Source organism: Ambystoma mexicanum, chromosome 13 (genome assembly GCF_040938575.1).
Source record: "Ambystoma mexicanum isolate Mex_15411 chromosome 13, UKY_AmexF1_1, whole genome shotgun sequence".
In the NCBI taxonomy this organism is placed as follows: domain Eukaryota; kingdom Metazoa; phylum Chordata; class Amphibia; order Caudata; family Ambystomatidae; genus Ambystoma; species Ambystoma mexicanum.
In genome coordinates this window covers 719,718,616-719,744,440 of record NC_090938.1, presented here as the reverse complement: position 1 = coordinate 719,744,440, position 25,825 = coordinate 719,718,616, and the positions used below count along the sequence as shown (strand labels likewise).

General features: G+C 49.3%; 1 protein-coding gene across 7 annotated transcripts in view; it reads left to right on the top strand.

Annotated features, from left to right (window-relative positions):
- LOC138521799 (E3 ubiquitin-protein ligase TRIM39-like) overlaps positions 1-25,825 on the top strand; it is a 240,732-nt gene that overhangs the window by 141,661 nt on the left and 73,246 nt on the right. For 2 of the 7 annotated variants that reach the window (XR_011283122.1, XM_069634901.1), the window contains exon 6: positions 18,554-19,102. The exons of 3 other annotated variants lie outside the window; for them this stretch is intronic. Coding sequence is in view for 3 of the 4 variants with exons in the window: in XM_069634901.1 (XP_069491002.1) it covers positions 18,554-19,080 (527 nt within the window). In the remaining variant the exon portion in view is untranslated. Of the gene's footprint in view, positions 1-8,703; positions 8,753-18,553; positions 19,103-25,825 lie in introns of those variants that run through there. 2 more of the 7 variants (XM_069634904.1, XM_069634906.1) reach the window with 2 other exon arrangements.

Below are 25,825 nucleotides of genomic sequence, written 5' to 3'. Positions count from 1 at the left end.
CAACATTAGAAAACATTATAATACAGAATAATAATTGAAAGGGGGTTAATGTTAAAAGGAGACGTGCCCAAAAGCCCTTTTTCATTGGAAAAATGTGTACGTTTAGTAGTTTTGCTTACCTCTGATTTTCCATTGATTAGAGTTGGTTCAAGGCCTTATAAATATTACTGTACTTGTATACATTCTGCTTAACTTGAGTTATTAGAGTGCTCTGTGTGTGCTACACTGAACCCTTCACCACTAAGTTTAAGCCTTACTGCCCAGTCACTCTACCTTGATAGAGTTTGGCTAGACATTAGTCTCGTCCTGTTCACCAGAATAGGGTGACCTCTCAGAATCTGTCCACAAGGCTGATTCTGAAAATCCATCTTTACGGCCTCGGTAGACTATGCTTCCTGATTAGAGCACAGAGAACTACAAAAGGCCAATAAAGACAGTATTTATATCCTGAGGGCGGTACAAAAAGGACCCCTTCAGCCTCTGAATAGTTTGAATACAGGTCTGACCGTCCTCGTGAAACAACAGTCTGGCCAACTATGTCCCAGAAATATCAGCTTCCCTAGACTTCTGGACTCGTTCTGGCTTAGTGATAAAACTGAGCATTAACTGCTGTGAGAGGTCAAAAATGCGAGGCAGGCAACTGTTTGATGATTTTTCAAAATGTGCCATTTTATTAAAGTGTAAATAATATTAAATGCCTCACTATCCCTACTCTGCTGGGGATTTCCCTGCCTAGCCAAAGCTAAAGGGAAACTAATATCTGCCCTCACACTAAACATTACACACAAAGAAGATGATATGGCATGTCAAATAGAATCAGCAACATTCACAGTGTCTTGATAACCTCTCATAACCTGGGCGAGTTCCCTTCCCCAGGATTCACAGTGAATTCTGCTTCAAGGTTCAACAAAAGAAAGAAACAAGGAAATCCTTGTAGATAGCCTAGTCTCAGCGTAATGCTTGATGTCTCAAAGTCAAAGTAAAGTTTTGTTAACCAAAGTTCCAATAATAGCAATTATTTTCTCCTTGGTGCAATATGGACTTCCCACTTCCTCAGAACGGCACCAATTGTGTTCCCAGCCACGATGCTTTGCCGCCACTTCCGGTAGTCCAAGGAGCTTGCCAAAGTTCAAACTAAATGCCACTTCTACGAAACATAGTTCTTGGTTAACAATCAATATGTCATCAGTCACAAGATTAGGATTCACAGTAGGTATATTTGTCAGGATGACTCACATTGGTGCTGCTTCCACTTCAACAACTTCACTTCTGCTCAAGTTTCCCATGAGAGCATTCTCCTTTGTCTCATAGTACTTTACTTCATTTGGGCTTTAGAAATGTTGCATCTACTGACACTTACATATACCACCACAGTCTCAGGGCTTTGGAATACCACCACAGCTTCAGTACTTCAAATCCAAAACAGGCTTTTAGTTCTGACAAGATTTAGGTTAAGGCACCTCCGCACCCTCCAACAGGCAAGGCACTCTTCCTCTGAGTATCTCTTCAAAGGGAGTAAGGAGGGTGTTTATGCTGAGATACCTTGAATGATCTTTCTGTTATGAAGGTTTGTTTAGGTGTTAGGGTACATGTGCCGAGAGCCACAGAATTTATATGAGGTTCAGATACATTGTAATGGCAATAAGCCAGTACCTGTTTGGCAATCTTGAAAGGTGTTCCCTTTCAAAGGACACATACCGCGTCTCATCCCACGGAATCTCCTCACCACCCTGGGTCTTGTCTCCTCCCAGGTGATCCTCCTGCAGTACACCACCCCAAGGTCAGGATCAGGAAGTGTGTGCCTTTCCCCAGGAAGTGTGTGCCTTTCCCTGGCCACCTGGGGGGAGCCTTTAGGCAGGGGTTCAGCGAGGGATCCGTAGGATTCATCACACCGCCTTTAGGTCTGGTGGTGTTGGGGTAATAGGGTACGTGTGTTACAATGCATGAAATTACTCTCCCAATACAGTCAACTGCAATGATTCGGATTTGACAGATGCACAGGTAGGGTTAATACAACACCTCAGATGTAACTTAAATCCCCCCGAAGTGTTGCTTGCGAGGACACTGAGCCAGTATTGGGTTCAAAATAGGAGGTCCTTTATCAGATATAGTGGCATGAAATGCCTGATCCAATAAAGAGGCTGCATTATCTGTGATTTGAATGCCCTTTTCCATGTTCCTTTACTGTGTGCTGAGAAGGTTAAGCTCTGAAAGAGTGACGTCTCTGGGGTCCGGGAGGAAAAGCCGAAACATGACCGTTGGACACACAAGGTAGTGGGATTGCAGTGGTGGGAGCTGGAGCAGAGGCATTAGGCAAAGGGCAGGGAGTGTGGGTGCAGTGGCGGGAGCTGTAGGGGAAGCATTAGGTGAAGGGCGGGGAGTGGGGGTGCAATGACGAGCTGGAGAGGGAGGCATTATGTGATTGTCAGGGAGTGGGGGTGCAGTGGTGGGAGCTGGAGGGGGAGGCATTATGCGATGGGCATGGAGTACGGGTGCAGTGGTGGGAGGGGAGGCATTAGGTGATGTGCAGGGAGTGGGGTTGCGGTGCTGGGAGCTGAAGGAGGGCATTAGGTGAAGGGCAGGGAGTGGGGGTGCAGTGGTGGGACCTGGAGCAGAGGCATTAGGGGAAGGGCAAGGAGTGCGGGTGCAGTGGTGGGAGCTGGAGGGGAGGCATTGAGTGAAGGGCGGGGAGTTGGGGTGCAGTGGCTGGAGGGGATGCATTAGGGGAAGGGCAGGGACTGGGTGTGCAGTGGTGGGAGCTGGAGGGGAGGCATTAGGGTTATGGTCAGGGAGTGGAGGTGCAGTGGTGGGAGATGGAGGGGAGGTATTAGTTGAAGGGTAGGGAGTGGGGTGCAGTGGTGGGAGCTGGAGGGGGAGGCATTATGTGATGAGCAGGCAGTGGGGGTGCAGTGGTGGGAGCTGGAGGGGAGGCACTGGGTGAAGGGCAGGGAGTGGGGGTGCAGTGGTGGGAGCTGGAGGGGGAGGCATTATGTGATGAGCAGGGAGTGGGGGTGCAGTGGTGGGAGCTGGAGGAGGGCATTAGGTGAAGGCAGGGAGTGGGGGTGCAGTGGTGGGACCTGGAGGAGAGGCATTATGTGATGGGCAGGAAGTGTGGGTGCAGTGGTGGGAGCTGGAGGGGAGGCAATGTGATGGGCAGGGAGTGGGAGTGCAGTGGTGGGAGCTGGAGGGGGAGGTATTATGCGATGGCCATGGAGTGCGGGTGCTTTGGCCAGAGCTGGAAGGGGGCATTGGGTGAAGGGCAGAGAGTGGGGGTGCAGTGGTGGGAGCTGGCGGGGAGGCATTAGGTGAAAGGCAGGGAGTGGGGGTGCAGTGGTGGGATCTGGAGGGCAGGCATTGGGTGAAGGGCAGGGAGTGGGGGTGCAGTGGCGGGAGCTGGCGGGGAGGCATTATGTGATTGGCAGGGAGTGGGAGTGCAATGGTGGGAGCTGGAGGGGAAGCATTAGGTGATGTGCTGGGAGCTGAATGAGGGCATTAGGTGAAGGGGGTGTCCGGCCATTTCATCGAATACAAAGGATCGAATGACAAAAAGTTTGAGTCAAAAGGATCGAAAACAATTTTTTCGAATGCATTTTTTTTTGTTTCGTTTTTTTCAAATTTAATATAGTTAAAAAATGTTTTTTAAAGAAAACAGGGGGTTAGTGGGGGAACCCCCCCATAAAAAATAAAAATGCATTCGACCCTTTTTTTTCGGTCCTTTTGACTCGAAAAAATGGCATTCGATCCTTTGTATTTCGACCCTTTAACCTATAACCGGTGAAGGGCCGGGAGTGGGGGTGCAGTGGTGGGACCTGGAGCAGAGGGATTGGTTAAAGGGCAGCGAGCGGGGGTGCAGTGGTGGGAGCTGGAGGGGAGGCATTAGGTGATGGGCAGGGAGTGGGGGTTCTTTGGCCAGAGCTGGAGGGGGGCATTGTGTGAAGGGCCGGGAGTGGGGTGCAGTGGCAGGTGGTAGAGGGGAGGCATTAGGTGAAGGGCAGGGTTGTGGGGGTTCAGTGGCAGGAGCTGGATGGGGGGCATTTGGTGAAGGGCAGGGAGTGGGGGTGCAGTGGCGGGAGCTGGAGGGGGAGGCATGAGGGGTAGGACAGGATGTGGGGGTGCAGTGGGGGAGCTGGAGGGAAGGCATTAGGGGAAGGGCAGGGAATGGGGGTGCACTATTGGGAGCTGGAAGGGGAGACATTAGGTGAAGGGCAGAGAGTGGGGTTGCAGTGATGGGAGCTGGAGGGGTGCATTAGGTGAAGGGCGGGGAGTGGGGGTGCAGTGGCGGGAGCTGGAGGGGAGGCATTAGGTGAAGGGCAGAGAGTGGGGGTGCAGTGATGGGAGCTGGAGGGAGGCATTAGGTGAAGGGCAGGGAGTGGGGGTGCACTATTGGGAGCTGGAAGGGGAGACATTAGGTGAAGGGCAGAGAGTGGGGGTGCAGTGATGGGAGCTGGAGGGAGGCATTAGGTGAAGGGCAGAGAGTGGGGGTGCAGTGATGGGAGCTGGAGGGAGGCATTAGGTGAAGGGCAGAGAGTGGGGGTGCAGTGATGGGAGCTCGAGGTAGGCATTAGGTGAAGGGCAGGGAGTGGGGGTGCAGTGATGGGAGCTGGAGGGGAGGCATTAGGTGAAGGGCAGAGAGTGGGGTGCAGTGATGGGAGCTGGAGGGAGGCATTAGGTGAAGGGCAGGGGGTGGGGGTGCAGTGGTGGGAGCTGGAGGCAGGTAGTGCTGGGTTAAGTTTGGGATCTAATAATGGCGATACGTGAAATCCTGGGAACGTGAGTACATGTGATTTACAAATTCCAAACTCTAACCCTCCATATGGCTTCCTGGATCTCAGGAGTCGGTGTGAGGTGAGGAGGCATGACTCCCCTGCAGCTTCACTTGGTCTCAGAAAAGGAACATGAGTCATAGAGAGTCACCAGAAGGTGAGGCGGCATGAGTCCCCTGCAGCCACACCTGGTCATAGGAAAGGAACAGGAGTCACAGAGAGTCACCAGAAGGTGAGGCGGCATGAGTCCCCTGCAGCGACACTCGGTCATAGGAAAGGAACATGAGTCACCAGAAGTTGAGGCGGCATGAGTCCCCTGCAGCCACACTCGGTCATAGGACAGGAACATGAGTCACAGAGAGTCACCAATAGGTGAGGCACCATAAGTCTGCTGCAGCAACACTAGGTCATAGGACAGGAACATGAGTCACCAGAAGGGGTGGAGGCATGAGTTCCCTGCAGCCACACTCGATCATAGGACAGGAACATGAGTCACAGAGTCACCAAAAGGTGAGGCGGCATGAGTACCCTGCAGCGACACTCGAGGCCGATTCTGAGCCCATGCTAAATGCCACGTAATAATGACATTCCCTTCTCAAATCTTCCCACCTGCATTCTGAGGGTGAGGGAAGACTGGAGGAGAGATGTGCAGCAGGCAAGAAAAAGCATGTAAAATATGTGCAGATGAAGCGCTGCAGGGTTACCGTGCGCAGAGCACCTCTGGCCAAAATGCAAAGAGCAAATACACATTTCTATAGTACGGAAAGTGTCGGCGGCTTGAAGAGTCTCGGCAGCACTTTCTGTGACACAGAAAATGTGGCACTGACAGTTTAAAAAGAAGACTTATTTGAGACAGTCCTAGAATTCTTTAGGGAAAAGCTAACAATTTGTTAGGAATGCTGCCTCTTTTCATAACTAACAACACCTCCAGCGTGCCGTTAATTAACGCCTCTTTAGGCTTGTGTAGAAGAGGTGCTGTAAACTTCAGCATACAACCCATGCCAGCCCCTTACACGTGAGGCGGTTGGCAAGGCTGTTGCTATGCTCTAAATCCCGGCTTTGCAGGAGTGGCGGATTTGATATATTGCAGCCACTCTCGGATTACATCAGAATCCTTTTCTAATTGGAAAAGTGTCATTCAACTGAGAACGTGGGAATCTTCTGGTAATGTTTGGCACTTAATAGTTTCTGTAGTCTGCATAGATGAACAGGTGCTTTTAGGGTGAACAGGAGTAGCTGCCGATGGTGTCTTTATTTCTGGAGGCACCTCTAGTAGAAAGAGTATTAGACTCATTACCTGGAAGCCTGGATCTGACCCCCTTTTGGTGAGATGTTAGGCGCAGGCTTTGGTCTTATTTCATTCTGATGGTAGAGTGACATATGAACCCTGATCACAAGGGTAGTAACTCTGGAGCTGGAATTAATCAAGCCAGGGCTGTTGGTGAGGCTGGATTGCCACTAAAATCAGGCTATTTAGTATGAGCCTTTTTCTTATGCGACTTCTTTTTGCTCTTTCTACTTTTTGTTTCTATTTGTTAACAGGTTCATTGGGGATTGATTCCTCCTTTAACTCATTGTTCTGGATGATCACACAGATATCCGAACTTAAGGACCAAGTGGAGTCACATCCCACATTGAACGATTGCAGGAGTTATTGACAATGGGCTCCTGTGGAATTCGCCTGCAATTACCAGGTGTAAATAGCAGGCAGAGTCCATAGGGAATCCATTGGTTTAATGCCAGCATGAAATTGTGTGCTGGTGTTAAACCATGTGCTGTTTTGCGGTGGAGCAAGGTTATATGATGGGCAGTGTTATTCCGTTCAGTGCCCCCAGTCTCCTGAAAACAAAAAGAAAATCCCACACATTGGAAAAAAGACAGGATTTCATGTGTAATTACTGTCTTTACATGTTTTCCCCATCCAGGGTTTTGCAAAATGACCCGCCCTCTTTCTTCTCTCTCTCTCTCTTTCATTTATTTTTCATTCATTTTTCATCCTTCTTCCCAACTTTTCCCCCGCTGCTTTTTCTTGATGTACATATTCACCCATCACTCTCATTTATCTGTCTCTCATCTTTGCTTGTTGCTCCCGGTCTGTCTCTCTCGTCTTGTTTCTCCATGTCTCTCATCTCTGCTTGTTGCTCTCTGTCTCTCTGTCTCCCATCTCTGCTTGTTGCTCCCTGTCTTATCTCTGCTTGTTTTTCCCTGCCTCTCATCTCTGCTAATTGCTCCCTGTCTCTCCGTCTCTCATCTCTGCTTGTTTCTCCCTGACTCTGTCTCTTATCTCTGCTTGTTGCTCCCTGTCTCTCATCTCTGTGTGTTGCTCCCTGTCTCTCACCTCTGCTTGTTGCTCACTGTCTCTCATCTCTGCTTGTTTCTCCCTGACTCTGTCTCCCATCTCTGCTTGTTGCTCCGTCTCTCATCTGTGTGTTGCTCCCCGTCTCTGTCTCTCATCTATGTGTATTGCTCCCTGTCTTTCACCACAGCTTGTTTCTCTCTGTCTCTCACCTCTGCTTGTTTCTCCCTGTCTCTCCAGCTCTGCTTGTTGCTCCCTGTCTCTCTGCCTCTCATCTCCAGTTGTTGCTCCCTGTCTCTCATCTCTGCTTGTTTCTCCCCGCCTCTCATCTCTGCGTGTTGCTCCCTGTCTCTCCGTCTCTCATCTCTGCTTGTTGCTCCCTGTCTCTCATCTCTGCGTGTTGCTCCCTGTCTCTCCATCTCTCATCTCTGTGTGTTGCTCCATGTCTCTCTGTCTCTTATCTCTGCTTGTTGCTTCCTGTCTCTCATCTCTGCTTCTTGCTCCCTGTCTCCACCTCTCATCTACGCGGGTTGCTTCCTGTCTGTCTCACATCGCTGCTTGTTGCTCCCTGTTTCCCTGTCTCCCATCTCTGCTTGTTTCTGTCACGACTATGCCACTGGCACACCAATTGGCACCCATTGTGGACTATTTGGGACTCTTTCCTCTCCACAATACCCATTCATATTTTTGTCTTTACTTTCCGTTTGCAAGACTATGGAACTTTCTTATTTAATTTCACAAACTACGTGTCCCATAATGCACCTTGTGGCAGTTCCCATTCCCTGGCTATTCCTATGAGAAGTCTTAGAACTACAATCCCCAGACGCCTTAGAGATCAGTGTGGCTTTCACTTTCCCAGGACCAGAGAGGGAGGAGGCCAATTACCTTCAAGTGTGCTGATCCAGGTGCTGCTAATCGGCCTGCTTCAGCACAGGGCAGGTCAGTATTTAAGCAGCTGCCTGCAGGAGCACAGGTCTCTTGCATGGAGCTGGCTTCCAGCCCTTTGTTGCCTTGATCCTTGGATTTCTGCTGTGTCCTGTTTCCAGAAAATGCTCCTGTTCCAGAGCCCTGTGCACCCTGCCTTGCAGCCCTGCTGCTCTGCCTTCACTCCCTTGCCCTTTGCCCTGCACCTCTGTGCTTCCTATACTGCAGCCCTGCTCCCCTGCTTGCAGTCCTATGTCCCCTGTCTACAGACCCTTGCTCTCTAACACTAATTATCGTGTTCCCTACCTGCACGTACTTGTTCTGTGCCCATTGCCTGTGTTATCAGTTTTTAGTCCTGCCCCTGTTATCCCACTTCAGAGCTACAGTTTCATTGTTTTCTCTCTGCAGTCCTACCCTTGTTATTCCAGTCCAGAGTTACTGTTCCTTGTTACCAGTCCCCTTACCCCTGCATTTAGATGCTAGTTTTCTTGTGTTTCCTCTTTCTTTCGGTTCTCTGTCCCGAACCTTGCTCACTTTGACTTCCTTTTTTTCCCTGGATATTTATGTTACAGTACTTGTCTTCACTTGTACCTTGTGTATTTCCTTTGTTCAGAGTTTGGCTGCTGGGTTTCCAGCAGGCAATCTCTGCCCCCTTTCCTTTGTCGCGTTTCAGTATTGTACTGTGTGCCATTGTTAACAGTGTACTTGTTCCTGTTTCAGGAGGCAGTCATTGTTCAGTTCCTGCTGGACCCTTAAAGGCTTCAGTCTTGTGAGTATTGTTACCTTGTTCGTGCCTTAAGGTCCAGACACAGACACCCAGTGCTGCTGCTCCTTTCCATGAGCATTCAGAGTGGGACCCTGTGATAGTAACCAGCTCAGAAGGCTGGAGTTTCCCTGGTTCTGTGGGAAACTCTTCCCCTATTCTGCGTACACCCCAAGAGGGAACCTTACGTGTTTGTTTAACCTGTACTCCCTGCCCCTTTCCGTTTACTGCTTTTGTTGCCTATCCTTTCTTGTCTGCAGGACTTCTTGTACTCCTGCTTCTTATGTATTTTTCTCTTTTCGGCTTTGTGGGCACGTCTCTACCCGCAAGCCCCTCTGACAGTTTCTCCCTGTCTCTCTGTCTGTCATCTCTGCTTCTTTCTCCCTCTCCCTGTCTCTCATCTCTGGTTGTTGCTCCCTGTCTCTCATCTCTGCTTGTTGCTCAGTCTCTCATCTCTGGTTGTTGCTCCCTGTCTCTCTGCGTGTTGCTCCCTGTCTCTCTGCCTCTTATCTCTGCTTGTTGCTGCCTGTCTCTCTCTGCTTGTTGCTCCCTGCCTCTCCTCTGTGCCTCTGCCTCTTGTTCCTCCTGTTACTTCGTTTATCCTATCTGTCTCTCTCTCCTGCCTGCTTCTTTCTCTCTGTGTCTGTCTCTTCTCTGCCTCTTCCTTGTCTCTCTCCTCTCTGTCTCCCTATCTCTCGTCTCTGCCTTTTGCTCTTGGTCCCCCTGTTACTACCTCTCTCGTAGCTGCTTCTCTCTCCACTCTGCCTCGGTGTCTCCGCCCTACTTCTTGCTCAGGTTCCTCCCATCTCTCTTTGTCTCTCTCCTATCTGCCTCTCTCTCCACTCTCACTACTTATTCCTCTCTGTCCTAGTTGCCTGCTGCTTTCTCTCTCTCCCACTCACTCTTCCTCTTCACATTTCCCTCTCACTCTCCCTGCTCATCGCTCTCTTTGTACTCTGTCTCCTGCTGTTTCTCTCGTCCTCGCCTGTGTGTATTTTGTTCTGGTTCTTCCTCTCTGTGTTCTGCTTGTCTTTCATTTCTTCTCTGTCCAGTTTTCTCTCCCTCTCCTTTGTATCTGCTTTTCTATATTGCTATGTTTTCTTTCTCTCTCCTCTTGTCTCAACCCTTTACATCGCGATCTGCCCGTGTTTGTCTTTCTCTCACCCTTCTTATCTCTATAGCTCCTCATTGCCGGTTGCTCTCTTCATTTCTTGCTATCTTCTTCTCTAGCTGCCTATCTTTCTTTTTGCTGTGTTTCTCTGCCTGTCTTTCTTCATTGCTGTGTTTCTCTCTCTACCTGTCATTCTTTCTTGCTGTGTTTCTCTCTACTTTTCCCTCTTTTCTTGCTGTATTTCTATTTCTACCTTTCATTCTTGTTCTTTCTCTCTGCCCGTCTTTCTTTCTTGCTGTGTTTCTCTCTGCCTGCCTGTCTTTCTTTCTTGCCGTGTTTCTCTCTGCCTGCCTGTCTTTCCTTCTTGTCGTGTTTGTCTGTCTGTCTTTCTTGTTATATTTCTCTTTTCCCCTCTTTTCTTGCCGTATTTTTTTGTCTAGATGTCTTTCTTGTTCTTTCTCTCTGCCTTTCTTTTTGCTATCTTTCCCTCTTCCTGCTTCCTGTCTTTCCTTGTTGCTATATTTCTCTTTGTCTATCTTTCTTGCTGTGTTTCTCTTTGCCACTCTTTCCTTGTTGCTGTGTTTCTCTCTTTGCAGCTCTCCCTTTCTTGCTCGCTGTTTTTCTCTCTGCCTGCCTTTCTTCATTGCTGTGTTTCTCTGTACATGTCTCGCTTTCTTGCTGTGTTTTTCTCTGCCTGACTTTCTTTCTTGCTGTGTTTCTCTCTGCCTGTCTCTATTTCTTGCTGTGTCTCTCTGCCTGTCTTTCTTTCTGTGTTTCTCTACTACCTGCTAATCATTCTTTCTTGCTGTGTTTCTCTCTGCCTGTCTCTCTTTCTTGCTGTGTTTCTCTGCCTTGTAATCTTTTTTTTGTTGTTGCTGTGTTTCTCTCTCTGCCCCTCTGGGTTTTATTTCATACTCGCATCCAATCCCTCTCCTTTGGAATCTCAAGCAATATCCAGCATTTGCATTAAAAACACGAGAGAAGCGCCTGTCTTTCCTCTAAACGAGTACAGAAGGGTGGGGGATACAAGGCGTGGGGCCCATTCATGGACACCCCTGCCTTTATATATCTCCCTCCTCTTTAGTTTTCTGTCTCTCCCTCTGCTTTGATTTCTGCCTGACTTGCTGTCTGCCTATTGATCACCAGCTCTCTATTTCCTCTCTGCATGTCTTTTTCGTTGTCTTTTCCTATTATGCCTCTCGGTCTCCCTTTCATCCTCCCCACTCTCTGCCCTTTGTTCTTTCTCTCCCACTCGCGTTCTCTCCATCTTCTCTCTGCTTCTCTTGTGTCCTTGTTCTCAGTTCTTCTGCCTCCTCTGTCTTTTCCTAGTATCTCTCCCCGTTGCTGGACTGTATTATCTCCCCTGTCACAGTCTCTCTCTCTCTCTCCTGTATGCCTTTCTCTGTCTTTCCATTTGCCTCCTCCTGATTAGGTTTCTGTCCATGCTCACCCGGTCTCCCTCTGTCGGTCTCTTCTTGTCCCTCTGTCTCTTTGCCTGTATTTCTCAGGCCTCCTCACTTAGTTTCTCGCCCTAATTCTCTCTTGTTCTCCCGTCACTAAATATCTCTTTCTTTGCTATTTCTTTCTGTCTCCCGTTCCTCCTCTCTGTGTCATTTTGTCTGTCTCTCTGTCTCACTGTCTTTCTTGCTGGTCTTCTCTTCTTTCTATGTCCTTTTTCACCTTGCTCTACTGTACCTCATCTTCTTCTACTCTGCCTATCGCCCTCACTCTGTATACCCTAGTCTCTCTTTCCCAGTGTTTCTCTCTGTTAGTCTGTCTCTCTTCCCTCGTGTGTCTGTGTTAGTCTGTCTCGTTCCTGTTGTTTCTCTGTCTTAGTCTGTCTCTCTCTCTCTCTTTGCTGTTTCTCTCTGTTAGTCTGTCTCTCTGTTAGTCTGTCCCTCTCTCTTGTTGTTTCTCTGTGTTCGTCGGTCTCTCTCTTTCCTGTTGTTTCTCTGTGTTAGTCGGTCTCTCTCTTTCCTGTTGTTTCTCTGTGTTAGTCGGTCTCTCTCTTTCCTGTTGTTTCTGTGTTAGTCTGTTGCTCTTTCCTGTTGTTTCTCATTTAGTCTCTTTCTGCTTCCTGTTTCTCTATCATGCGCATCTCTGCTCGGTCTCGCCCCTCCCGTCTGATCTCTCTCTTTCATCGCTGCCTGTCACACTCTGTGTTTGTCTTTTTCTCTACCTGTCGCTGTCTCTGCTTTCTGCCTGTCTCTGTGGTCTCTCTTTGCCCCTTCACTTTCTTTGCTCGGCAGAGCTGCAGGTCACTCTCTGGCCAGGAGTGAAGTGTGTAAAGATGTCGGAAGAGAAGGCGGGATGAGGGATTTTGGGGGAGTTCACTCTGTTGTATCACGAGGCTGCCTGCGCGGGAGGCCGAATAATATGAGAGGGATTATAAGTGTCTCTCTGTTCCACCTCTGCCTGTCTCCTGTTCACTGTCTCTCCTCTCTTCCTCTGATCATGTCTGTGTTGCTCTCTCCCTCTTCACGTGTCTCTCTTCCACTCATCCTTTCCTCCATGTTCTGCTCTCTTTGCATCTTCTGCAGCACCCCTTTCGTGTCTCTCACTCTGACGTTATTGCTCTCTCTTTTCTGTCTTTAATCTGCAAACTTAATTTATTTCTATCCGACATTCAGTCAGTCTCCTCTCCGCATGTTTTTTCAAACTATCTTTCTGAGTCGCTCTCTACTGTCTGTCTCTCCGTTCTGTCAGTGCCTCCTCTCTGTTTCTCTTCTCTGCTGTCTCGTCTCTGCCTGTTTTCTCTGCAAATCTCTTGTACCCGTCCCACTGTTTCCTCTATGCGTCTCTCTCTCTTCTCTGCTGTCTGGTCTCTCACCCGCCGTTCTGTCAGTGTCTCCTCTCTGCCTGCCTCTCTTCTGTGTCCCTCCCTCTCATTCTCCTCCCTGCCTCTCTCCCTTCTCTGCTGTCTCGTCTCTCCCACTCCGTTCTGTCAGTGTCTCCTCTCTGCCTGCCTCTTTTGTGTCCCTCTCGCTCCCACTTTCCTCTGCTGTCTCGTTTGTCTCTCTCTCTTTTATCTGCAGATCTCCTTCAGTGCCTCCTCTCTGCTTCTCTTCTCTACTCCCTGTCTCTCCCTCTCTTCTCTGTAGGTCTTGTGGTGTCACGTGTCCCGATATAGCAGGGTCACGTGACACTACAGGCGGATGCGGAAATAAAGGCATCACCGGAACTGGCGTCGGAACGCCAGTCCGGGTTTAGGCATCGATACCTGTGGTCCGTGTAATTATTGCTGCGCAGCTCCCGCGCCCCGCGACAGCATTGCGATCACGGAGCGAGAGCCCCGCTCCGTGTCAGTTGCGCCCGCAGAGCCTGCAGGCTCATTATCACACTGGCGACGAGGCGGTGAGTGGGTTGCGAGCCCCGACAACAACGGAGGCCATCGCACCCACGGACCCGCGTTTGCACAATCGCGGAGCTGGCTCAACAACAACGCCGGCCCCGCCCACCATCACATCCATCTTCCTGTGGCAGCGGAGTGCAGGCCCAGTGCCCAGGGCCCCAACAAGGGAAAGTAAAGGCCCAGCGCCCATGGCCCAGAAAAAAAAAAAAAAATTTCAGCATCTTGGCAATACCCCTGCCCCCAGCCCTGGCAGCTGCATCCAACAGAAACCACCACCCCATGACAAGAAAATAAAAAGGCAACGGGAAAAAGAGACAGTGGACAAGTTTCACGCTCGCCTTCGCGAAATGGCTGTAGGCTGCGAATTTCCAGACGAGGAATTCGCCATCCGCCTCCAGATCATCAACGGCATCTCGTCCGAGAAGCTGAGGAGGGCGATACTGTCAGAGAAGAATGTTAGGCTATCACGCATCCTCGAGATGGCAAGACTCCGCGAGCAAACAGAGGACCAAGTAGCAGTAATGGAAGCAGCCATTCAGAGGCTACCGCTTGACAACCCTGGACCAACAGAAGAGGTAGCGGCCATTTCCCTACACCAGGGCACCCGCCCGAAACAAAACACAAGAATACAACCACCGCAACGGCGCGACCAATCGTGCAAGTGGTGCGGAGGCCCATGGCATAAAGGGGATTCCTGCCCAGCGTGGGGGTCAACATGCAGAAAATGCAACCGCCTGAACCATTACGCCGCAGTCTGCCTAAATCCACCGAACAAGAACGACCGGGACGCAGACTCGCGGCCACCGCAAGAACCACGCAGGAGATTCGCGCCCAAAGAACCCCGCCAACCAACGCGGAGAGGGAAAGCCAGGGCAGTCGACGAATCACACAGATCACAAACCACAAGCGAAAGCGACGAAAGTAACAGCGACTCATCCCCCGAAAGGCAAGACAAAGAAAGGAGAAAGAAAGGGAAGAGGCGAACACACCGAGTGCACCTAATATCAGCATTGGACCCACGAAAATCACGACAGAAGAGGAGACCAACATGCACCATCCTCTCCAACGGAGACCCACTGAAAGTTATCATCGACACCGGTGCCACAGTAAATGTCATGCCCGTGACTGCATTCAGCAGTCTCAACCCCAGACCAGAACTCTTGAAGAGGAAAGTCAGGCTATACGCCTATGGATCAAAGAAACCCCTACCTGTGCGAGGATCATTCAAATCCAATTTCGCTCACAGTAATGCCAGCTGCCGGGCCCGAATCTACGTGGTGGACGCCGGGTGCGAAACCCTCCTAAGCTGTAAAACAGCCGAAAAGCTGGAGCTGATACACTTCGCCTTCAGTGCACAGCACGATGAACTACACGACCTCCTAGGGCGACATAAAAAGCTGTTCCAAGGCATCGGACGCCTAAAGGGGAGAACGGTCAAACTGCATATAGATCCCACCATCGAACCCAAAGCGGTACGGCACAGGCGAATCCCATTCCACCTGAGAGAAGCCGTGGAAAAGGAACTACTCAAGCTCGAAAACGCAGGGATCATTGAGAAGACGTCTGGACCGACCCCGTGGGTTTCGCCGATGGTAGTAGCCCAGAAACCAAAACAACCAGGTGCAGTGAGGATTTGCATCGACATGCGGCTCCCCAACATAGCCATCGGTCGTGAGCGCCATGTCACTCCCACCATCGACGAGCTCATTGTAGATCTCACGGGGGCGACAGTCTTCAGCAAGCTCGACCTCCGGTCCGGCTATCATCAGCTAAAACTATCAAAAGAGTCCAGATACATCACAACATTTTCGTCCCATCTTGGCCTGATGCGATACAAGAGACTCAATTTCGGGATATCTTCGGCGGCGGAAGTATTCCAGCATGAGATCCGGAAAGTCATCACAGGCCTCGAAGGAGCAACTAACATCAGTGACGACATCCTCGTATATGCGTCAAACAAAAACGACCACCACCAACGCTTAGCAGCGGTCCTAAAGAGACTCGAAGAGGCTGGTCTGACCCTCAACGCAGACAAATGTGAATTCAACAAAAAGGAACTCTGTTTCTTCGGATACATCTTCAGTGCGGCAGGAGTGTCCCCAGACCCATCAAAAGTACAGGACATAAAAGAATTCGAACCACCACAATCAGCCTCAGAGGTGAGGAGCTTTATGGGAATGGCCACATACTGTGCCCGATTTATCCCTGATCTTGCAAGCATCGCCAGCCCACTCAGAGAGCTAACCAAGAAAGATCAAAAGTGGGAGTGGACGGAGGTTCACCAACAGGCTTTTCAACAAATAAAAGACTCCCTGTCCGCCTCCACCACCATGGCGTTTTTCAACGTAGACCGACAGACCGAACTTCTTGTTGACGCCAGCCCAGTTGGCCTAGGAGCCGTTCTGACCCAAACAGATAAAGATGGCACTATATTTCCAATCGCGTTTGCCAGCAGAGCCCTCACAAAACCTGAACTAAATTATGCCCACATTGAGAAGGAAGCCCTAGCCATTCTGTGGGGATGTCGCCACTTTAAGGTATACCTGTTAGGAAAACAGGCAAAAGTATTCACCGACCACAAACCCCTTGTCCCGATATTCCGAGGCTCCGCCCCGCATCCGCCCGCCCGCATTGAGAAGTGGATGTTGCAGCTTCAACCCTACAACATTGAAGTAGAATACCGCCCAGGTTCGGATAATCCGGCGGACTACCTGTCCCGCCACCCGCGGCCAGCCACCGACAAAGAACAGCGCCACGCAACAGAAACGGACGAACACGTCTGTCACGTGATAGCATGCGCCCGACCACGAGCTTTGACACTGCAAGAAGTGGTACAAGAAACAGCGGAGGACACCGTCTTAAAACATACGGCCGCAGCCATACAGTCAGGTAACTGGAAAACGTACCTCATGTCAATGTCTCACCGAACAAACACTGCCCAAGCCAAACTCAGAGCCCTGTTCGGCATCAGACATGAACTATCTGTGGCCCCTGAGGGAGTAATACTGAAAGGACACAGGATCATATTACCAGAATCCCTTGAGGACAGAGCGCTCAAGCTGGCCCACAGTGGACACCAAGGAATTGTCAAGTCGACTGCCTACCTAAAGTCCCGGATGTGGATGCCAAACATGCACCAGAGAATTACAGAACTCGTAGAATCCTGCACGGCATGCCAAGCCTCACGGAGACCAGCAAACCCAGAACCACTCAGCTGCGCCCCCCGAAGCCGAAGACGATGGGAGGCCGTCAGCATGGACCACTGCACCATCGCTGGAGAAGGATACCTGCTAGTGGTGATAGATGAGTTTAGCAGATACCCGGAAGTAGAGCATGTCGCCTCGACGAACGCAGAAACCACCATCCTCACACTGGAAAAAATATTCGCCACTCATGGCATTCCCAAGAAAATGAAGAGTGACAATGGCCCATCGTTTGACAGTCAAGAACTAAGGGAATTTTTCAAAGAGGTCAACGTCAAACATCAACGCATCACCCCAAGATGGCCTCAGGCAAACGGTGACGCAGAGCGTTTCATGGGATCCCTGAACAAGATCATCAGGATCGCAAAGGAACAAGGGCACCCCTGGTTGAAGGCTGTATATCGGTTTCTAAGGACACATCGACAAACCCCACACACAGCCACAGGAGTCAGCCCGGCGGCCCTCATGTTCGGAGTTCCCATCCAGGCAGAGTTACCGATACACCCAGACTGGACAGCGCCAGACCCAGACATCGTCGGGATGGAAGAAAGACGGGAAAGACACAATGAGCGAGAAAGCCTTGCTCGACGAGCGCACCACAGAGACATAAACCCGGGGGACACAGTCCTCGTCAAGAACCGGGCACCACCGAAGAAAATGTCCCTCAACTTCGAAGCGCGCCCGTGGACCGTTGCGACCACTAACCACAGCATGATTACGGCAACCCGCGGAAAAGAGACAGTAACCAGGAACGTCTCCCATTTCAGGAAAGTGCCCCCAGAAATGTGGGAAGAACAACGGTCACCCCAGAGGGAGGAAGTAGTACACCCACCTCAAACACCCACACCACAGCAGACCCTCGACGTGCCGGAAGGAGGAAGTAGTGAAGTGGAGGCCGCCACGGAAAGCGCGCCGCGAGAGAGAGGCACCCGATACAGTCTGAGAGAAAGGCCCAAACCATCTTCCCGCCTTCAAGGATATGTAGTAGACGGAATATACCAAGGAAGACGACAGCCGAGGCAGAGACATTCACTCACCCAGAAGTAAGACTCTATGTAAAATGTTATGTTAACTCATGGGAGTCTCACCTCCAATTTGGGGAGGAATGTGGTGTCACGTGTCCCGATATAGCAGGGTCACGTGACACTACAGGCGGATGCGGAAATAAAGGCATCACCGGAACTGGCGTCGGAACACCAGTCCGGGTTTAGGCATCGATACCTGTGGTCCGTGTAATTATTGCTGCGCAGCTCCCGCGCCCCGCGACAGCATTGCGATCACGGAGCGAGAGCCCCGCTCCGTGTCAGTTGCGCCCGCAGAGCCTGCAGGCTCATTATCACAGGTCTCTTGTACCCGTATCACTGTCTCGTCTCTGCCTGCCTTTCTTCTATGCCCCTCTTTGTCCCATGCTCCTCTCTGCTTCTCTCTTCTGCTGTGTCTTCTCTGCGGATCTCTTGTACCCACCTTTCTGCCTCTCTTCTCTGCTGTCTCGTCTCTCCCCCTCCTTTCTGACAGTGTCCCCTCTGCATGCATTTCTTGTGTCCCTCTCCCTCCCACTCTCCTCTCTGCTTGTCTTCTCTGTTGTCTCGTCGCCTCTCTCTCTTCTGTGCAGGTCTCTTGTACCCACCTCACTGTCCCCTCTATGCCTGTCTCTCTTCTGTGCCCCTCTCCTTCTCTGCCGTTGTCGTGTCTCTTCCTCCTTGCCTGTCCCTTTCTCGCTGTCTCCTCTTGCTCCCTCTCTTTCTTCCCTTCTTGCGTTCTTCTGTTTCTTCTGTTTCACCCCCCTCCTCCCAACCTCCCCATTCCTTGCAGACCTGAAGTCCCCCCCTGTAGCCTGAGATGAAGGTGACTGATGGAGGTGGAGAATGAGGAAGTGTGGGGGAAATGTGGGGGTATCAGGGGGAGAGTTCTCCCCGTTATCTCCAGAGTTTGGGGGTCACTTTGGGTTTCATTTAAGAATCGAGAAAAAAGCCACATTCCCCCTCCAGGTGTCTGGCGACAGGAGGCTGTGCTGTCCCAGTTGGTGTGATTGACAGGCTGTGGCTTCGCTGTATTTGGCTGTCCTGTCCCTGCTGGTGTGATGGACAGGCTGTCTGAGCACTGTGATTGGCTGGTTTCTGAGCCGTGCTTCTCTCTTGCAGGTGAGGTGACTCTGGATCCTGGCACTACTCATCCCTGGCTCATCGTGTCCGAGTACCGGAGAAGAGTGAGATACGGAGCCCGAGCCCAGGATCTGCCCGACACCTCCCAGAGATTCACTTACTACCCCTGTGTCCTGGGGAGGGAGCGGCTGAGCTCAGGGAGCCATTACTGGGAGGTGGAGGTGGGGGGCAGCACGGGCTGGGCCCTGGGGGTGTGTGATGAGTCTCTGTCCAGGAAGGAGGAGATCCCACTATCACCTGCGCGAAGAGTCTGGGCAGTGTCGCTTCTGGGTGGTGAATACCAGGCTCTCACATCCCCTCTCACCCCTCTGACCCCCCACGCTCCCCCCAGGGTCCTGGGCCTCTTCCTGGACAATGAGGCAGGCAGGTTCTCGGTCTACGATGCTCAGGACCGGGCTCTGCTCTTCACCTTCCCCCGGGCCTCCTTCCCCCGCACCCTGCGGCCCTTCTTCTTCACATGGAGCCCTGAGGGGCTGCGGATCCTCCCGGAGGCAGGACGAGACTGAGAGCAGCGGAGCCCGGCAGCAGGTAAGGGGGGCGGGGGCTGCAGGGACTGGGGGCTCTGACCAGCGGTGTATAAAGATGAGGGGGGTCTCGTCTTTATTGGGGGGGTCGGGGCACTGCTCGTCCTTGCAGTGTCTCCTATAGGGGCTCAGCTGTCAATAGTTTACTTCTGGGGGGGGGGTCCTTGTTAAGGGGGGCGCAATTGCTTCTTTCGGGCACTGCCCTGTGATGTTTAACAAGTGCGGGTTACTTTTGCCTCTTTAGTGTGGGCGGGGGGGGAGAAATGAGGGAGGGGCTTTGGCACTGTCCTCTGATTGGAGGTGGGGGCGTGTTGTGTAATGTTATTTATTATTAATAAAGATATGTTCCTATGTAATGGAATTATGGAATGCTGGCCATGAGAATGTATAAAGGAATGTTTAGAGAAAAGTTCTGGAATGTAAGTCAGTACTAAGATTGAATTTGGATAAATACAGATATAACTATAAATTGCCTTAATACAGCAATTCAGAGAGAGAGACATCCAGGACCTAATATTGAAGACATGATGATTAGGTTAAATAAGGCCACCCGATTCACGAAATTGGATTTGAACCAAGGATATCATCAGTTGATGATTGATCCGGAGTCAAGACCAATAACTACGTTTACGACACATGACGGTCTGTTCAGATACAAGAGATTGAGTTTTGGTATCTCATCTGCAGCTGAGATATTTCAGGAGACTATAAGGAGAGTTGTTGCTCCGGTGAATAACTCATTTAATTATAGTGATGACATATTGATATATGGAGTGCATCAGAGTCAACATGATGAGACATTGGAGAAAGTATGTAGTATTCTTCAAGAGAATGGATTAACATGAAATGGTCTAAAGTGTGAGATAAACTAAAAGAGTTTAACATTTTTGGGACACATTTTCAGAAGATGGTATCAAGGCAGCCCCGGGAAAAGTGAAAGCAATTCTGGAGTTGGAGTCGCCTAAGGATGTAGTGGAAGTGAGGTAATTTCTAGGGATGACAGGGTATTGTGCAAGGTACTTGCCCAAATATGCGACCATGACTGACGCTTTGAGACAGTTGCTGAAGAAAGATGTTCCGTTCCAGTGGAATCAGGAATGTAAAGCAAGTTTTGAATTGATAAAGGAAGAGTTGGCAAAGGAACGGCAACTGGAGTATTTTAATCCTGGTTGGGAGACTGAAATAACAGTAGATGCAAGTCTGGTGGGTCTGGGTGCTATATTGGCACAGATAGAGCCAGGAAGAGAAAATGTGCGACATGTTGTGGCTTATGCAAGTCGTGCTTTGAGTTCTATTGAACAAGCGTACTCGCAAGCGGAAAGAGAAAGTTTGGCAGCGGTATGGGCTTGTGAGAAATTTCATCATTTCGTAATTGGAAGACCGTTCCTACTTATAACAGATCATCAGGCTCTATTGTCTCTGTTTGGTAACCCCAGAGTTAAGATGCCACCAAGAATTGAGAGATGGGGAATTTGTTTACAAGAATATGATTATGAAATAGTTCGTAAACCAGGAAAGGAAGCAAATCCTGCACATCATTTATCGAGGCATCCAACAGATGTGCCTGAGAATGAAATGCAAAAGGAGGCGCAAGAATATCTGTCATATTTATCATTTAGTTCATTGCCGGTGGCAATAACTAAGGAGATATTTTTAGAGAAAAGCAAAGAAGACCCTACTATTCAAATAATTCAACAAAGGTAGCAGGTGCCCCTCTCTCGGAAGAACAAGGCATGATAACCTCTTCAGTGGTTGTTAACCACATTGAGAGTTCGCAGCCATCTGCTTTTTGCTCACTGTACCTTTCACAGATGGGAAATATCCATTTGCATATCAGTCTTTGTCCCGCCCACAAGGGCAGTCCAGCAGCGAAATGCTATGGCAATTCCTCTCTGAACAAGAGTACCAACAGCAACCCCATACACGTGTTTCAGCCTTGTTGGGCATCATCATGCTCATGTTCTTTCTGGAGAGGAGCGCCTGCTACCTTTTTTGAAATATTTGCAAGGAACTTGGGGTTGGTCACCCTGAGTTACCTGGGGGCAACCAGACGTGGACTCCCTGCTCACTGTGCTCAGAGAGACAAAGCTTCACCTCACTGATGAGGCCCAACAAGGCTGAAACACGTGTATGGGGTTGCTTTTGGTACTCTTGTTCAGAGAGGAATTGCCATAGCATTTCAGTGCTGGACTGCCCATGTGGGCGGGACAAAGACTGATATGCAAATGGATATTTCCTATCTGTGAAAGGTACAGTGAGCAAAAACCGTGTGCTGCAAACTCTCATCTCAGAACAGGTTATCATGCCATGTTCTTTCTGGAGAGGAGCGCCTGCTACCTTTTTTGAAATATTTGCAAGGAACTTGGGGTTGGTCACCCTGAGTTACCTGGGGGCAACCAGAGGTGGACTCCCTGCTCACTGTGCTCAGAGAGACAAAGCTTCACCTCACTGATGAGGCCCAACAAGGCTGAAACACGTGTATGGGGTTGCTTTTGGTACTCTTGTTCAGATAGGAATTGCCATAGCATTTCGGTGCTGGACAAAGACTGATATGCAAATGGATATTTCCTATCAGTGAAAGGTACAGTGAGCAAAAAGCGTGTGCTGCAAACTCTCATCTCAGAACAGGTTATCATGCCATGCTCTTTCTGGAGAGGAGCGCCTGCTACCTTTTTTGTCCTACTATTCAAATGGCCATTAAGATTACCAGGGGTGGATAGAAGAGATCTAGAGAGGATAGCCAGAGTGACCAGTGAATTGTCGGCTGACAAAGGGTTACTGATGAGAGGAAATCGACTGGTGGCTCCGAAAAACTTGAGGAAAGCACTTGTTATGTTAGCACATGAAGGACATTGGGGAGTTGCAAATACAAAGAAAATTCTAAGGAATCAAGTGTGGTTTCCTTATTATATTAAAGCATTGTGTTGCTTGTCAAGTGACTATGTCTGGACAGCAGTCTGAACCTCTAAGAGTGGTGCCGTTGCCTGATGGTCCTTGGAATAGAGTGGCGCTTGATTTCTTCGGTCCACTTGAAGAAGGAGGATATCTTCTTGTGGCGATAGATGAGTATTCACGTTTTCCATTAGTTAAAAATTTGGCGTCTACTGCTTTTCACCATGTTGCAGTGGTTCTAGAAGAATTGTTTAGCGAATGGGGTGTCCCGAATGTTGTCAAGACTGATAATGGGTCACCATTTCAAAGCCAAAGCCATGAATTAAACCAATTTGCTGCTCATCTTGGGTTCAGACATCAGAACATCATACCATTATGGCCCCAAGCTAATGGTATGGCTGAGAGATTCATGGATACATTAAAGAAAACTAGACAGAAAGCATTTGTTGACAGTATGTCAATGCCTCAAGCGATATCTCAGATGTTAAGAAGCTATCGTAATACTCCCCATGAAATGACTGGATATACAGCTTCTAGTTTAATGATTAAATATAAACCTCGGACAAGGCTTCCACAAATAGAAAATTACACTCCTGCTGCGGATGATGAGATCAGAGAAAGAGATAAGTTAAAGAGGAAAAAGATTAAAGAATGGACTGATCTTAAGAGACATTCACATGGAAATACTCTAAAAGTGGGAGATTCTGTTTTAGTGAAGCAAAGACAACGTAGAAAATTAGACTCCAAGTATAGGCCTTTGCCACTGAGGATTGTGGAGATCAAGGGCCCTATGGTAACGGCTGTAGGAGAAGAATGTGAGATAACAAGAAATGCGTCATTTTTTAGGAAACTATTTTGTGATGATAATGATGAAAACACAGATGAAGACCTGATTAAGGGATCTGAAGATGAGTTTTCCTTTCGATAATGATGACTCTATGGATTTTGATCCTGTGTTAGAAAATTATTTGTTATGTGAATCTACTGGTCATATAAGTCCTGAGTTGCAAGATATTGTGTTAGGAAATCGTCCGTATAGGGTGAGTCGGAGACTAGCCCGTTTCGTTGAGCAGATGTAATGGTGAACCTGCTAATTTGTAAGTACAAATTTACTTGTTACCTTATTAGAGATGAAACAAGATGATAGATAAGGGGGCGTTGTTGTGTAATGTTATTTATCATTAATAAAGATATGTTCCTATGTTAATGGAATTATGGAATGCTGGCCATGAGAATGTATAAAGGAATGTTTAGAGAAAAGTTCTGGAATGTAAGTCAGTACTAAGATTGAATTTGGATAAATACAGATATAACTATAAATTGCCTCCTGATTTATTTATATAAACCTAAACTATAACAGGGGGTTGGTTACTGTCCTGTATCTGAAAGGGAGGGGGGGCACAGTTGATCGAGGGTCTTGGCGGCTCATCCGTCCCCCACTTCTGCACAAGAAGGGCTTTTCAGTGTTAGGTTTATTTGAAATATTTATCAGATGATCTCCTGCTATTGGCTCTTGGTATGGAGTCATGTCTTCCCTATTTCCTGCCCTTTGGAGTTTCACTTCTATGTTTTACCGCTAATGTATATGGACCTGATGCCAATTTACTTTCGCGTTAACGGTACAGCCCGTTTTGGCGCGGTTGTTTCGGCGCAAGCCTTTTGGCGCGAGGGTCATTTGGACGCGGCTGACATTGCGGCCGATGTGCAAACGGCCCTCGTGCCAAGTGGGCCTGCCTGTGTTAATGCTGATCTGGATGCACCTGCTGGAGGCGCGATAGAGGTAACGCTCAGCATTCTGACGTCACACCCCATTCCCTAAACCTGCCAAGGGACACTGTCATCCTGTAAGTAGGTGGCATCTAGAACATGAGAAGTATTTAAAATAGCACTTTATTGCGAGCAAACCTGCAATGTCTCCCGTAGAGTCTTTTCCTTCAGTAGGGAAAGAAAAATAGGCAGAACACTACTGGCGGGGACGAGGAGTGAGAATGTGTCTTCTTACACATCACTTCTTCGCATCGGTTTTCTCGCTACTTTGAAGTGCCCTAGTAAGAGGTATTATTACTCCCACATGTAATGCTACTAAATTCATGAGTCAGGAAGATGAAAGGCTGAGTCCGCCCTGGCCTCAGATTGGAAATTGCAACAGGCATGCCGCCCTGACGTCATAGAGCAACAGCCTTTCACTCGTGAACTATCCATCTGGAGAAACCTATCCATGACGTCATAGTGCACATGTGTAGTTACTCTGTAGGCTTTTATGTCTCTTAACTTTAATTAGAATGTATGAACTTGCGATATATTTTACTATTTTATTTGTTGATTGTATTTCAAGGATATCTGTAGTCTGGTTTTACATAGTAATGTATAAAGTTTATGATTTTAACCAAAAATACATTTAAACAAGAAAAGGTAGTCTACATGTTGCCCGGTGGTCCATGTATTGAATTATTGATGCACCCCGACTTTTGGGAGCAGCAGTTAATGGGCACCATTTGATGCACAGACGTGGATTTTGAACAAAATAACTCACTCATTTCTATTTTTTGTTTCCTGCTGTTATATATCACAGTAATACTTCCTATACATTACCTTTCATTTTAAGCTTTAGTCAGCTCCGGCTGCTCTATCCAAATACATAAATCCCTGCTGCTTTCACTTACTAAAGGCCTCCAGTTGCTAAAATGAGTCTCGCGCGCAGTGTGCGAGCTGTGCACCTCCATTCCCAGGATTCATCTCCATACATTTCCTGCTCGCAGTGTGCGAGCTGTGCACCTCCATTCCCAGGATTCCTCTCCATAATTTCCCGCTCGTAGTGTGCAAGCTGTGCAACTCCATTCCAAGGATTCATCTCCATACATTTCCCGCTCGCAGTGTGCGAGCTGTGCACCTCCATTCCAAGGATTCATCTCCATACATTTCCCGCTCGCAGTGTGCGAGCTGTGCACCTCCATTCCCAGGATTATTTCCTGCTCACAATGTGCGAGCTGTGCACCTCCATTCCAAGGATTCATCTCCATACATTTCTCGCTCGCAGTGTGCGAGCTGTGCACCTCCATTCCCAGGATTATTTCCCACTCCCGCTGTGCGAGCTGTGCACCTCCATTCCCAGGATTCCTCTCCATACATTTCCCACTCGCAGTGTGCGAGCTGTGCACCTCCATTCCCAGGATTATTTCCCACTCCCCCTGTGCGAGCTGTGCACCTCCATTCCCAGGATTCCTCTCCATACATTTCCCGCTCGCAGTGTGCGAGCTGTGCACCTCCATTCCAAGGATTCCTCTCCATACATTTCCCCCTGTTACATTCAGCCTGGTGGTACCAACATCTCCTGGGTCTTCTAGCAGCGGTCCTTTTGGCCGTCCCCCCACACAAGACTCAGGATGAGGAGGATACAGCTGCACTTCATGGCATCATGGAACCAGGAGCGGGGCTCTCAATCCGAGATAATCAACGTTTCGAGGGGATTGGGTCCTCCGACGTATTCCATATCTATGACAGTAATGTCCACAGCTGTGCAGCTTCGGAAAATCTTTCTGCGTCGATGACGTCGATAGGCCGTCCTCGAGGACCTCCTTCGACGGCCGACGTCACCAGATGTTACAAGTAGGACGCACGACGCCCGTAGCCTCAGTTCCGTTTTTTCCGCGAACGTGTTCGCTTCAGAGATCTCGGCGTGCCTCGACTCTTTGGAGTTTCTGTTCTTCGGTTCTTCGAACCTGTTCATTTTCTGTATTGAAGTTCTCGGGATGTCTTCCTCTTCTTCCACCCAGCGTCCGGGCTTCAAGAAGTGTGGAGACTGCGGGTCCAAGATGTCGGTCACGGACTCGCATGA